This window comes from Medicago sativa, chromosome 7 (assembly GCF_051527215.1).
Source record: "Medicago sativa cultivar Bolivia chromosome 7, Bolivia_mono, whole genome shotgun sequence".
Taxonomy (NCBI): Eukaryota; Viridiplantae; Streptophyta; class Magnoliopsida; order Fabales; family Fabaceae; genus Medicago; species Medicago sativa.
In genome coordinates this window covers 15,948,409-15,962,871 of record NC_140755.1, presented here as the reverse complement: position 1 = coordinate 15,962,871, position 14,463 = coordinate 15,948,409, and the positions used below count along the sequence as shown (strand labels likewise).

General features: G+C 33.9%; 1 protein-coding gene, 1 long non-coding RNA gene and 1 pseudogene across 4 annotated transcripts; 2 read left to right on the top strand and 1 right to left on the bottom strand.

Moving 5' to 3' along the window:
* Positions 1-2,187: 2,187 nt before the first annotated feature.
* LOC146904586 (cation transporter HKT1;3-like) lies at positions 2,188-14,181 on the bottom strand (annotated as a pseudogene). Its single transcript, XR_015018314.1, has 2 exons — positions 12,932-14,181; positions 2,188-2,526 (listed from the first exon to the last, which is right to left on the bottom strand). The product of XR_015018314.1 is annotated as a cation transporter HKT1;3-like (transcript).
* On the top strand, positions 4,015-7,132 carry LOC146904588 (uncharacterized). The gene is made up of 10 exons (XM_085725040.1): positions 4,015-4,034; positions 4,077-4,213; positions 4,354-4,487; positions 4,623-4,837; positions 5,265-5,330; positions 5,697-5,766; positions 5,876-5,945; positions 6,355-6,399; positions 6,731-6,918; positions 7,010-7,132. Exons 2-4 carry the CDS (start codon positions 4,112-4,114, stop codon positions 4,735-4,737), a joined length of 351 nt encoding a protein of 116 aa, XP_085581166.1. The 5' UTR covers positions 4,015-4,034; positions 4,077-4,111; the 3' UTR covers positions 4,738-4,837; positions 5,265-5,330; positions 5,697-5,766; positions 5,876-5,945; positions 6,355-6,399; positions 6,731-6,918; positions 7,010-7,132.
* On the top strand, positions 8,260-9,849 carry LOC146904587 (uncharacterized). Of its 2 annotated transcripts, none has more exons than XR_015018317.1 (3): positions 8,260-8,397; positions 8,812-8,927; positions 9,459-9,849. It is a non-coding gene; the product is annotated as an uncharacterized LOC146904587 (long non-coding RNA). The 2 variants fall into 2 exon arrangements; XR_015018316.1 differs by lacking the exon at positions 8,260-8,397 and adding an exon at positions 8,412-8,586.
* Positions 14,182-14,463: the final 282 nt, after the last annotated feature.

Genomic DNA, 14,463 nt, shown 5'->3' with positions numbered 1-14,463 from the left:
TCAATTGCATGTTGTGGGAGCGAAGTAGTTGCAAGGACATTCGGAGCATTCGCTAATTGTCAATCTGTAATCATATTCCGGGCACGCTCTACTACTACAGCACTTGTTTCTGTCACATCGTCCCAAACACGAAGGTTGGAATGTTTCCAAAGACTCCAAATTACGGTTGACAGGTGTTGTGTTAACTCAGCAGACAGGTTCTGTAAGAGATGAAAAATAGCTTCCGTACCTGATGCGGTATGAGTGAGGGCGTGCTGCACCGAGCCCCAAAGACCGATTCTGTTCCATACCTGTATAGCAAAAGGACAATCGAAAAAAACATGCAAAAGATCCTCATAAGTAGAGTCACAACTAGAACAGTTAGTAGGACAAACAACGCCTTTATCTAACTGACGGGCACGGGTCGGTAAACATCCTCGACACATCCGCCACAGTAAATTCTTAACCTTCGGTGGAACTTTAAGGTTCCAAATACCAGACCAGTACCCCGAACGCCATAAATAGGAGGAATCAATTAATTCTGTGACACACAACCTATAAGCACTACGTACAGAGTAGCGTCCGTGTCTTTCCGCTTTCCAAATAATTCTATCTTCATCAACCTGGGAGATAAGCGGCGTGTGAAGTATTTTATTTGCCACATCCACACTGAATACCTGTCTAACCACCTGTTCATTCCAACTCTTTTCATGTAAATTCATCAAACTATTAATAGTGAAATTATGAACAAAGTGAGCACCTGGAATATCACTACTAATGAACTCCCCATTTGACAAACATGGTTCATTGAGAATGGAAATGGACGCGCCCGAGCCTATACTCCAGCGTGCTCCCCCACGCACTACAAACCTAGCACGCATAATACTTTGCCAGACATAGCTCGGATTATGTCCAACAGTAGCCGTGAGATAGGAACCGTACGGAAAATATCTAGCTTTAAAGATTCGAGCAACAAGAGAATTTGGCTCTGTAATAAATTTCCATCCATGTTTCCCTAACATAGCTAAATTAAAAGCAGAGAGGTCCTTAAAACCCATACCTCCATGCATTTTTGGTGCCGACAGCTTCTCCCAATTCATCCAGTGTATCCCTCGTTGCGTCGTTTTGCCATGTCCCCACCAAAACGAGTTCATCATCTTTTCAATGGAGTCAATCAATGTACTAGGCAGCTGAAAAATACTCATCACGTAAGTGGGAATAGATTGCAAAACGGATTTTATCATTACCTCGCGACCCGCTTTGGAGAGACATTTGCCACTCCAGGAGTTGATTTTCTGCCAAACACGGTCTTTGATATACGAAAAAGTGGCTTTGCGGTCTCGACCTATCATAGAAGGTAGGCCTAGATATTTACCTGTACCCAAAACAACTTGAACACCAAAAATATTAGTAATATTGGTTTTAAGGTCGTCAGGGACATTACGACTGCAATAAATCTCTGATTTCGGCAAACTGATCGCTTGACCCGAAGCTAACTCATAAGTGGTCTATAATGGCTTTGTTGTGAGGTTTTTAATGTTTTTTGGTAAAATAAAATAAAAAAGTTTGTTTTTTAAAAATATATATGACTAAAAAAAGACTTTAATGTAGCTTTTTAATTATTAAAATTATTATTTTTTAAAATAATTATAACAATACTTCTGAAAGGTGTCTATTTTAAAATGAATGACTATTCACGTTTTCTTCTTCTTCTTCCAAAATCCTCCCAAGACGGAAAATGAGGACATAAATGGAGCATTTTGATCGACAAAAATGAGGGATTGTTTGGATTTGTCTAAACTGTTGTATAACATCTTAGTAGGAGATAACTTGTTTTGCAAGTTACCTTGTGAGTTAGTTTGTTTATTGCAATTTGTTAGGAAAGTTAGTTAAAACTTTGCATTATGTATATAAGGAGAACACTAAAATGCAATTATATAATATAAATCATCGTAACCAACAAATATATAAATATATAGTATGAATCATCGTAGACTAAATTGAATAGAGAATAAAACTTTCACATTGAATTCCCCTTCTTTCTCTATTTTCTCCTTTTTTTTTTTTTCTCTTCTTATCTCATTCTCTCTTTTATTGTTCACACAATTAACTTCACATTTATCACGAAAAAGAAAAAAAACATTTTATCCCAGCAAGGATATGATATGTACTCTAGTTGTGTAAGTGGGATATGATGTGGGCAATACTAAACCACAAATGTATATATACATACGATCTACATACATAGTCCATGTATATAATAAGGTTTGTGTCACACCACCTTATTTAATTAGTTCTAAAACTAGATTATTAAACCAACACACCTATGCTATAGATAATTAGATATGCTAGGACAAATGCCAGGCTTTGCCTCCATTCATATTGAATTTCTTGAGCCTCCCAAAGAACATGACCAAAATAAGGATAAACTTCCCTATTGTACTCCACTTGCCAGAAAATCCAATCCATAAATCTTTGCACATTGAATCTGGTTTCAATTGCCTTGAACAGCTATATCCTGTTGAGAACCCTACGTTCCCATAAGCACTGCATATAAATTATCACAATCTTTTTCATTAATACTTTTGCATACTAAGTATAGAAAATTTTAGGGTAGTTAGAATTTTCTAATTAACTTTTTTTTAGAGTAAATACAAATTTTTATTCTTAAACTTTTTTGACCTATTTTTCTTTCTTTACAAATTTCATAGAATAGAGGCCATTTTAAAATATGAAACATAGGACCACTTTGCAAATTTTAAAAAATTTAGGGACCATTTCACAATTTTTTTAAAATTGATAGGGACCCTTTAATTTTGTAATGGATACCTACTAAGAAATCAGACATACATCTTATCATGAAAAAAGAAGAAGAAATCATACATCCATATATATATGGTAAACATTTAGTAGTGCTTACCGAACATGAAAAACCATTAAGTTTTGTCTCCATCATGTACCATAACACTATATTTTTGGAAGAGATAACTTAATCTACTAAACTAAATTAGAAAAATAATGTCCGAGGAAATTACCATTTTGCCCTTCTGAGGGGCATTTTGGTAAAATACAAATTGGACTCCCCTTGCCTATATATGTGAAAAGAAAAAAAAAAAAAAAAGAGAGATAAACGGGAACGGGAGAAAGAAGGGGGGAACGGGAACGGGAAAGGGAAAGGGAGGAGAATCAATTCTCCTCCGTCACAACTGCGGCGAAAAACGGCGGAGCCGGTGAGGAAGAGGAAGAGGAAGGGAGAGACGGTCGTCTCCAATCTAAAGCCATGCATGTATAATTCTCTCTGGTTGTTTCATATCGCAGGTTTGTGTCCGGTTCTGTTCATCGCCATCATCATCTCAGTTTGGTTTCTTGCTTTTTTTTCTGCATGCATGTTTCTTCTTTATGTTGTTTTTGATGTTTCTTTACCTCTCTTAGTCGATTGAGAGTTTGTTTGGTTTGTATGTTGTGTTTGTTTTAATTAATTTAGAGACTTTGGTTTAATTTTGTCTGAGTTTATGAATTTGTGTTTTCTATGTTTGTTTCTGGGTTTGAGTATTTTGTTTTGTTTATTGATTTTGGGTTATGGTAATCTGTTGTGAGACTACAAAATTTCAGTTGGTGACTATATTATTTTTGGTGAGTTTGCTATTCTCCATTTTCAGTTTTGTACGGCGGCGGAAACAGGAAGAGTAACGAAGACGAAAGGGAACACAGTTGTTACAGGCGCAGATTGTAAAGGAACGGCGACATCGATGTTGATAAGCGCCGAATGTTATCGACGGCGATGGTCGTGAGAAGAGAAGAAGGAAAGGGAACACGGTTGTTAGGTTGTGGATTTGGGAATTTACGATAAGCAAAATGATTTGAATTAAAATGTGAATCTTGAGCCGGCAACGACACATGGGACAACGATAAACTCTGGATTAAAATTCCGAACCAATCAAAGTTAATAGTAAGTTTATTATGATTTGATATGTTTTTATCTTATTTATAGGTTTCTTATAATGTGTTTTGAGTTGTTGGCAATCAAACGATTCCGAACCAAATCAAAGTTAATAGTAATTTTGTTATGATTTGATATGTTTTTATGTAATTTATAGGTTTCTGGGGTGTTTTGGCTCATAAAGCCAAATCAATGCTGGATGAAAACAATCCAGCTCCGCAACAACAAGACACCATGCCTCAAACACTCAAATCACACTCATTTAATACCTTTACAAGTCCTTTTTCAACTCAGGTGATTACCATTTATTATGTTCAATGCAATGCATGGATATGATACATAATGTTGCAAAACATATATTTGTCATTTACATTATTAGTTGAATGGGAATCAACTTATTTCTGTGTGATTTTGCTTTTGTATGGTTATTCAAGCCATTATATCAGCCTTCTGACTATAATAAAAGAATGGACAATCCTTCGATTCGGAAGGGCTTGGATGCAATTATTACTTCCCTCAATCAGCTAGGTGACACCTTTGAGAAGGCTTTTGAGGTCAATCTGTCTGTGTAAGAATGACACAATACATAATTGTTGATGAGTTTCTCTGAATTTCATGTTTCGATAGAGTACATCAAAGTATTGATATCTTCGATTTTTTTGACAACTCACTTATGATTTTATTTATACATCACATTCTTTAGTTCAATGTTACTTTTGGTGGAGAGTAAGACAGCAGTCCTGAGATATCAAATCAGGCGAAGAGGAAATGGCTCTGAAGATATAAACCAAGCTTCAGAAATGAGGAATCCGTGGTAGCAATCAGATCAGATACATTCTCCTTCTCTCCATGAAACCCAACTCGAAGGTGGATGGTATTAAGGCTGAAGGTGATGCTAGGTTGCAGAGAAAAGCTGAGGTAATGTTTATGGTGTTGAGAGTTACTGACTTGAAAGCTTATGATTGAAGATTTTATTTTGCTCAATTTACACTGTTATAAGAATACCATATATGTGCCAGCAAAATCATGGTATTAAAGATGAGAAAATTATTTCTTTTTGATTCTAAATACAACAAAACAATTTTTTTTGAGATAGGTTCGAATAGAATAAGCTAAGAATAGAAGCTACAAATAATGGTTCATCTTCTATATATGTTAGAATAGAAGTTTGGCAAGTTTACAACACACATTGAAAAAAGAGTGTATGCTTATGTTTTCCTTCTATATATGTTTGAATTTGTTGTTGTTTGAGTTTCATTTCTGAAGAGATCAATTGAACCAATAAAATAGCAAACATGAGACAATCATGTGATTTGGAGAGTTGACTGAATATTTTTTTTTGCAGATTGTGCATTCAATTGCTCTGTTTCGGGTTGACTTCGCAGGAAGAGGAGAGCTTGCTGAGCGCCAGGTCTGTGAATTAGTCATTACTTTAGCCCATTATTTTAATCGCAAAAGTTCCTCTTTTTATTATTTTCTTCTCTAGGTTTGTTTTATGTGAAGGTTTATATGATGTTTTGCTTGATGATGGCTTCCTTAAATTTTACTTACCGTGTTTTATAGGAGCAGTATAGTCTATCTTTTCGACCTTCAAACGTTATGGTTTAAGAAGGATTTCATTGGCTCTATTTTGTGCTGAGAATAAATATCAATGATTAGTTTCTGATGCAAATATGTCTCTGCAGAAGCTGTTTTTGTGTTTTAAAGGTGTTATAACTTTGTCTAGCATATTTCTATTTTTTTCCTAACTTCCGTGTGATGATTCTTTGCAAAACAGAGAAACATTTCATGGTGCAGTGAGTTTTGCAGCCTCACTTTCCTACTTTGGCTGAATCTATAGCTTTGAGGTGGTAATTGATTTTGTTTTGGATTTGTGTTGTTGATCTTATTCTGTTCATTTTTGTGTTTTAATTTTGCTATATATTTGAAGAATTCCATTTTTGTGTTCTTTACAAGTGTATTGCAGGAGCTATGGGTTGAATCATTCATTCTCAAGATATCTTGACGACAAAAGAAAGAACAAATGGTATGTGTTTCTTATTGTTTTATTTGACATTCATCATATATTTTGAATATTGGTTGTAAGCATAAGAGGTTTTCGTTTTGGTATTTGATAGTTAAAAGAAAGATTTGTTTTGGTAATTAAGCGCTTTGATTTGGTCATGTTGTGTGCTCTGATATGTGAAGGCGGATTCACAGTGCATCGACAAAAAAATTTCATGTCTGTTTCTGCGCCTTTCATTGCATTGTTGGTGATAAGAGTTCTCCCCCTGTAGTTTCTATGTCTGCTTTGGCTCATGTTTTGAATGCCATTTTATGTTTGATTGCAGCAGTTGGCAAGTTTTGTTGCGGTAGACGTTCTTAAGATACTTTTTCTCAACTTTTTGTCGCATTCTCATCTATGTTCTTACACTAATATCTCTCTTTTTCTGCAGTTTATTCTCAGCTATTTCTTTCCCACCCATTCAACCAAATATCAGGTGAGACACTAAAACAAAACCAAACATTGTCCTCCCTTATAGTTGCCAAGTTTTAGTCATAGTTATTTTGCTATATTTTTCATCCTTTGTTGGACATTAATTGGTTAGCTAGATATATTGTGTCTTGAACCCACAATGTCATAACAATTTTCGAATTGACATGATCTGCAATCTCAGTGCATGTTTAGTTTTTTAGTTTTAACATTTTGTGACAAACAAGTTTCATTTCTGTTTCAATTGTCAATGGACGAAGATATAAAATAGAGAAAATACAATGAAGTGTAATTGCAATTACTGTCAAGTTGCATCATGCTTTATTAGCTGTTTTTAGATGTAGCTCGTGATCACTTCAATATAATTTTGCACAAAAAAGAATAGCGGAGGGGACTGAAAATGGGGTAGGAATATCCCTTTGATTAGAAGGATGGTGTGGCTAGGTTTGTGTTCATATGTTGAAGATGGTGGAGAGTGAGACATTGATGGGAAGGTAATGCTGTGACAGGTTTCTTTCTGCTCCAGGTATTTCACTTTTTACTCTTTCCTTTTTTGTTGTTCTGATGTTGTTTGAGAGCATTTTGTCTCATTTTGATGTGTATATATTTTTTGTTAGGTTTTTCTTTTTCAGAATTTGAGGCAGGGGAGGGGAAACTCAAATCATGTGCAAAATGAGAAGGAGAAATTTGAGAAGCTGATTTTGTTTGAGCTTGAATTTGACGGAGAAAGGTTCTTATGGGTAAAGTTTCTTCTTCCACTTTTATTTGTTTCTTTCTCATCTATTTTTCTATAGAAGAAACTAGAATATTCAAATTTGGATGTGCTTTGTTAGATCTTTAATCGTTTGTGAGGGAGTTTTTTCTCCGTGGCTGTCGGTGTGTGTTATGCTGTATTATGTGTTTTGTTTATGTAAGTTTTTTTCCTCGGCTGCTTCAAATTCAGGTCTGCTTTCGATGTTTCTGTTTAGCCATTTTGTATGATATGCTTTGTTCATTCAATTTTACTCTTTGCCTAATCGTTATTCCTACAGATTAATGTATAAATATGTACACGATGTTAGTTAGTGCCATTAATGTATGAACCACTGCTAAAGTATCACAACATGAATGATATGATTCAATGTTTTGTAGTTTTCTTTTCTCCCACACTTTTCTTTAAACAATTCTCATCAAATATATTGAAAAGGCAAACAAGATTAAGCTGATAAATGAAAAACAAAACTAAAGGGGTGCTATTAAATACATTTAATTGTTTATTGCTTTATATAGCCATTGCATGTTTAAATATTCCTAAAATTCTATTATAAACAGAAGCTTCAGCCACCCTTTATTTCACAACATCCAATTCAACAGTCTACTTATCACATAAACCTAACAGAACAAACAAAATGGCTGATGCACGTACAGTCCCTGGAGTAGTCCTCTCCTCCTCCACCGGATAACAGAAAATGCCGGTGATGGGCCTCGGTACGGTCGGAAGCAACCAGTAAGTTTACTAGAAAAGATGATGTCCTTGAAGCAATCAGACAAGGTTATAGACATTTTGATGTTGCTGATGCATATGGTGTACTTCTAAATTATGGGTTACTGATAATCATCCTGAGATCATTGTTCCTGCTCTGCAGAATCTCTAAGGTGATTAATTTTTTTTTCTTCTCAATAGTTAGCTATATTTTTAGTTTTTCTCATAAATTGTGGATATTGATTTGAATGTATCCATGTTTGTTTTTGCAGGACTCTTCAACTAGAATATTTAGACCTCATTTTGATCCATTGGCCATTTACTACTAAACCAGGTGAAGATAAATAACCTATTGAAGTATCAGAGATTGTGGAATTTGATATGAAGCGAAGACAAGCAATTGAAATTTTAATGTATGAATATTATTATCAGTTTTGTCATTGGTTGAATTTTTGTAGAGAATGCATCCCTGCAAAATGTAATGAATACTACCTGAATTACGATCAATCCGGATATATCAGAGGCTGCTGAGTTTAAGAAAGGGTTAGTTATTTTATTTCGATTGTTGTGGTTTTTAATATATGTTTAGAAGGATAGTTAACACAACCTTTGCAATTTATCTATTTCCTATAAAAACCTACATAAACTGTGTTAATAGAAAGAGATGATTTTTTCTTCAACTATGGGGAAACTTTTGCTATGATAGCTGCTTCTTTTGTTTCTCTTTTTGAGGTAAGCAATAGGTCCCTTGATAGAATCTCCACAATTTTTTGTTTTGTTTTAATTTTGTATTTTGCACAATGTTCATATTTGCATGTAGTCTACTGATACATTTTATGCTGCGGCTAGATACGAAAATGCAACCCCCGTGCCACCTTATGTTACCAGCCGCGGAATTAAATTGTTTGTAACATTGTTAGTACTTTGTTTTTCGGTGTTGATAGATTCGTATTTCAGGTCTACTTTTTCAAGAGCTCTTATTTTGCTGGTGTTTATGCAAATTGCTTTCTGTTTGGGATTATTCCTCCTGTCATGACTTATATTCATCAACAATCCAAGAAGGGAAAAATCAGGTATGGTTTGTGTTTTCCAAGTGATGCTAATTAGAGTTATACATTTCACGATGTAAAGTACTGACATAGGTACGAATACCAAACACGACACTAACACATCGACTCCGATAATAATTTAAGAAAATGAATTTGTTGAATGTAGTCACATGTGTCAGTGTCGTGCCAGTGTTGGGCACTGTGATGTGTCTGACAACATGTTTCAAAATGTTTGTGTTGCAGAGTTTTACATAACAAAATTAAGCATTCAAAAGAAAGGCACAATGTACCTATGCATTACTGCCCTTCATATTGATGGCATGTCCAACTGACATGACACTGTCACATGTGGATTATTCCATTTTCTCAAATTTCTACCACTGTCGACGTGTCAGTATTCGTGTTGTGTTCGATGTCTGTGTTAGTGCTTCATTGCAGTGCAAACAAGTTATACATATAAACTTACTTTCAATTAATCAATTTTTCAGTCCCTTAGAATTTGTGAAGGAAAAGGTTGTGGTTACTGATATCGAATTGTAATGAATGATTTTGCAGGCCAACTTTCATTCAAGGAGGAAATGTGACACTTCTGCTGCTTTTCATTGTCTCGGTCATTTTGGGAATTTGGCATTAGATGTTCTTCAAAAGGCAAGGCTTAGAAGGATTTGGTTTAGCTGCAGTGAAAGTAGTCCGCCATCATTGCAATCGGCAAATTTCAACTTCTGGGTTGAGATCGGAAAGTTCATATTTCAAATTTGTATTTAAATTATGACTTGGTTGTGTCGGAAATCGGAATATGAGTCATCTAATCTTAATCCAACATTCGAGATCTATGAATACTGTAAATGAAGAGTATTTTGACAGTAGACAATTCGGATTCAGTCTAGAAACATGACTAATTCTGTACTAATAATGGAGTTATGAATAAATAATTTTTTTGCATTCAGTCAAGCATTCTTCATCCTTTTTGATATTCTAACAGTTCATGGTTAGTAAAAAACCATTCGTTTTTGGTCACAATGCAAGAAGCATCCACATCTCCCCACTTCCCCCATAGCTAGAAGTTGATCCCATCAATTGATAGGGAAGGTAACTGCAGTAAACAAGTAGTGCTGCATTACTGAATATTACATAATAGAAGGTATTGGACAGGCCAAGAGAAATTGTACATCTCAAAATTAAAAATCAACTCGGTAATGTATTTTTTGGTTGTGGACAGTTCTAACTATAGCAAAATATATCCTTGATATCCTTCCAATTATAAGAATAAGCTAACTTTGGGCTGTGCATAAAGAGTATGAGACCAAAATTAATCTACCTCGAGTAACACAAGTCCTATGACACCAAGTACAAGCCCGGCAGCTCCAACAATTCCAATGGACTCACCAAATAGCACAGCCGCAAGTACAGCACTGTCAAAGGTTGTGAATCAATAATAACCTGCCATATATATCCACTCCAGAGAGTCAAAGCAAGCAACAATTCATGCTCCCACTGCTCCAAATCAACGCAAATTTAACTCAAAACAACTTTTCCTCAAGTCCAATTCTATCATGACACATACAGTATTTGCAGTTTGATTTTACCGGTTTAAACATTAATCTCAGCCATACAATGTGCACTAGATAAGGACTATACTGCAGTTTCTAGCAACGACGCAAGAACTAGACATAAACACCCAAACAAAATAGCAACATCAATATAACCTCTGTCCATACATTTAAGTCTCATTCGGAAGAAGAAAAAAAGTGTCTCGAAATATAAGTCATGTTACAAATTACTCGACACATTTATTTTAGTTTATTTTCCGAGTATAGCCCCTATGTGTAGTATTGAATCTGAATAAAAGTAAGAAAGTAGATATTTTCAAGTTCTAGGCATCTAAGGAATATAGTATTTAGTATTGTCATGATCAATATCTTCGACAAACTTTTTTTTTTAAGATCTTAGTCAAACTTACTAATTTTTTTTTTAAAATTAGTTTAAAGTTATAAATTTATCTTTAATCTTCTATGTTTATGTCGATCCTTTTAAATTATTCCAAGAGGTTAATATGCACTTTCAATGTTAAGTTATGGCAAGAAATTATTTTAACCTTTAAGGTATGATTAAATTGAAGGTTTAAGAAGAAAATGGAGGGGAATTGACATGAATAAGCAACAAAGGTCATGTAGGGGAGGAATTGAGTTGACACAATGCTGGAGAAAATTTTGTATTGGTAATGTATTTGTCGATGGAGATGTTCTTGAATTCACATTTAGGAACATTAAGAACAGTTGTTGAGTTGATGTGAAAAAAAATTTGTGATTACTATTTCCCTTAACTTGGTCATTTTTTATCAATGCAGTAATCCTTTTTAGTTTATAAATGTGTAACTTAGAATTATGAATCAGCAACATTTACATCTATGTTCTTAGATAAATTGCATCAACATTATTAAAAAGAGTCGAAGCCTGAGCGCAACTACTAATCAATTTTACTAATAAACAAATTTTCTAAATTATAACTTATTCAAACAAATAATAAGGAATTTCAGAAACACAATATTCTAACTTGCTTGATTTCCACATTTATAAAGGGCAGTAATTTCTTAGAAAGATGTAGCTATTTTCTGTAATTTGATCATTTCTCCTTTAGAGCAATTTTTTTCAAAAAACATGTTATTCAACGAAAGGTAGTGGTTACTTTTGGAATTGACGATGATGGGGCCATTTTGGAAATTTAACTTTGTAATCCATCAAACACAACTACTTTAGAATTTATGTTGTATAACTTCTGTTTTGGTTTCGTTTATGGTAGACCTATCTAGGATTCGATATGTTATGGATCATGATTTTTTATATTTATATGCATGTAATATCTAAATTTCGAATCAGTTTACTTTTAAGCGTATTAACAAATATGTGTTTCCCAACAAAATTATCCAAAAAAAGCAATCCACCCCGTGCGAAGCACGGGTTCGTAACTAGTTACTCTACAAAAATGTTTAGAACTCGTGAAAGGATGATTATAGTAGTCCACACAACAACTGTATAAATGTTTGGACTCTACATTTTTTTTTAAACTTATATGTGCTTGATACATTTTCCTACAACTTATATTTTTTACTTACACTTAAACACTCTTATAGTAAGTCCAAATTACTATCGGAGTAAATAATTAAGGGTAATTGTTGAAATAAACCATGTAATTAATTATTGAAACAGTAGAGAAGACTTTTCCTACAATGTGATTTTTTTTACTTACTATGTAGGGCAGACTTTTCTAATAAGCTCTATCCCTTTATTTTATTTTGTGGTTTGTAACATATTGTTGTATTAAATGTGAATTTGAAATCTCATGTTGGATTGTAAAAATGAATGTTCAACAACGTATGATATATAGTCAATGTCTTAAAGTTTTGAATTAAGATGTAGTGTTCAAATTATGTATGTGGTTCTCAAAATCCAATGTAATAATCCCTTAAGATTTAGGCACCCCTCATCTCCCAACATAACATTGGTACCAATTTTCCTTTTTGTGCGCGCCTAACATTCACCAAACATTGTAGGTGTGCTAAGTTATGGAGACTAAAATCACACGAAAATCTCTACATTAGATTAGGTACATAGGCCTCCACACTTCTTCATGTATTAACATGTATATTTTCATCATGGTTTTCTCTAGGTTACCTTTGAATAATAGTCGATAATTTGCCCAACATTCAATGGAAAGTAGCTACATAAACAAATTTACAAGTGCGCTAGCAAATTTGTTTATGTTGCTAATTTTCATTGGTTGTTAGGTAAACTACCCATAATTCTTCGAGGATAGCCGAGACTTCGTACCATTCATCTAATGTGAGATGGTTTACTTATACTTGACACTTCGAAAACTTCTGCCTCAAGTGTGAGTTCATTCATATATAATATATTATGGTCTCACTCCAGTGGCATTGGCTCACATATATCAACTTACTACATCAATAGTCAAATTTACTAACTTCATAGAAATATTACATGGATGCTGATGCAAAGAGAGAAACTTACATCATGACAACGAAGATCACCAATATGGCTGAGGAGATGGTAGAGAGATCAAAAACAGATTCACCTGCATGTCTAGCATTTGTAACTTGAAACAAAGTTGCAACCACTTTCTCATAGAGATTTAATCCCTCCATAATCTTGGAACTCCATTCCATGGAACAAAACAATACAAATTGAATCACATTGAAACCAAAGACAGTAACAACAAGTAGCCAACAATGAAGATCAGATAGCAAATGGTCATAACCCATTTCCTTTGAATTCTTCAACAAGTAAGAGAATTCCTCTCTTTTAGTAACACTTTTCAGGACCTTTATGAAAAGCCTTAAGCATGGTGGGTAAAGTGTATTACCTAAAAGTACATATGGAAGTATAAGAAGAAGAAGAAGAAGTCCTGAATTCTTCTTGAAAACCATCATGTTCTCATTGGTAGGTACATAACCACAACTTGCAAATGTTGAAACTATGGTAAATAAAGAAAATGTTTCTATCTTGATGCCTTTGTTTTTTAGTACATTTTTAGCACTTGGTACATTGGTTATGTACAAAGTGACCAAACTAAAACCAAAAAAATGAACAACTATAAGGTAAGCCACAAGTATATAACTTAGATACCTAAGAGAATTATACTTAATTTTGTCTTTATTAATATTGTTATTATTGTTATCATTCTGAGTATGGTTTTCTGACTGAGGAACAGAAACTAAACCAAGTTCAACTTGATAACTATTATTACTAATACATTCATTTTTGAGACAGTGATTTTGAGTGAAATTGAACCTATCAAGAAAAAGTTGAACATGGAAGTAAAAACTTCACCACCTACTAACATAAGAAAGGTAAGAAGAATGAGTTGGGAATTGGAGAAAACTTCCATTTCTATTGATGTCATACTAGAAACAGTGGAAGCAGAAACAGAAGTGTAAAATAGATCAAAGTCTTTTGGTTTAACAGAAGACCTTGGCTTTGAAAACTTGAGACCCAAGTAACCAAAGAGAGAAAGGATAATGAAATAACATAGTTGAATGAAAAAATTGTTGAATTTGAAGGATAGAGAACGAGGCAAGAAACCATTGAAGTTGAAGTTGAATTTGTTGGGAAAGAAAGTACAAAGATTTTGTGACTTTTTACCAAAGTTGTTCTTCATGGTTGTGTTGTGTTGTGTTTAGCTTAGTTCAATGGTTTGGCAAAGTGTCAAGTGGGAAGGAATTTATAAATAGACCAAAGCAGTAGAAAGGTAGTGGTGTATGCACATTTACTTCATATGACCCAAATATAAAAATTACAAAAGTTTAGTTCCACTTTTAATCAATTTCGTGGTGTGATTGGACAATTTTTTTTATGTGAATAATTCTCCATAATTACAACACTTGGGAGGCTTAAAGTATAAAGGTTCAAAATTGCACTCCACCAGCAACAAATACATCATCCGGTTAATATTATAAGTAAAATTTTACTTTTAAATTCATTTAATAAATTATATATGTGGTGGTCTATATATAAACCATATACATCATTTATTAAATAAATCT

What these genes read in the sequence shown, in the direction of transcription:
- LOC146904588 (XM_085725040.1), top strand. Translation starts at nt 4,112, where the DNA reads ATGCTGGATGAAAACAATCCAGCTCCGCAACAACAAGACACCATGCCT. An exon ending in CAAGTCCTTTTTCAACTCAG is followed by an intron (nt 4,214 to 4,353) that starts GTGATTACCATT and finishes TGGTTATTCAAG; the next exon opens with CCATTATATCAGCCTTCTGA. An exon ending in TTTGAGGTCAATCTGTCTGT is followed by an intron (nt 4,488 to 4,622) that starts GTAAGAATGACA and finishes CACATTCTTTAG; the next exon opens with TTCAATGTTACTTTTGGTGG.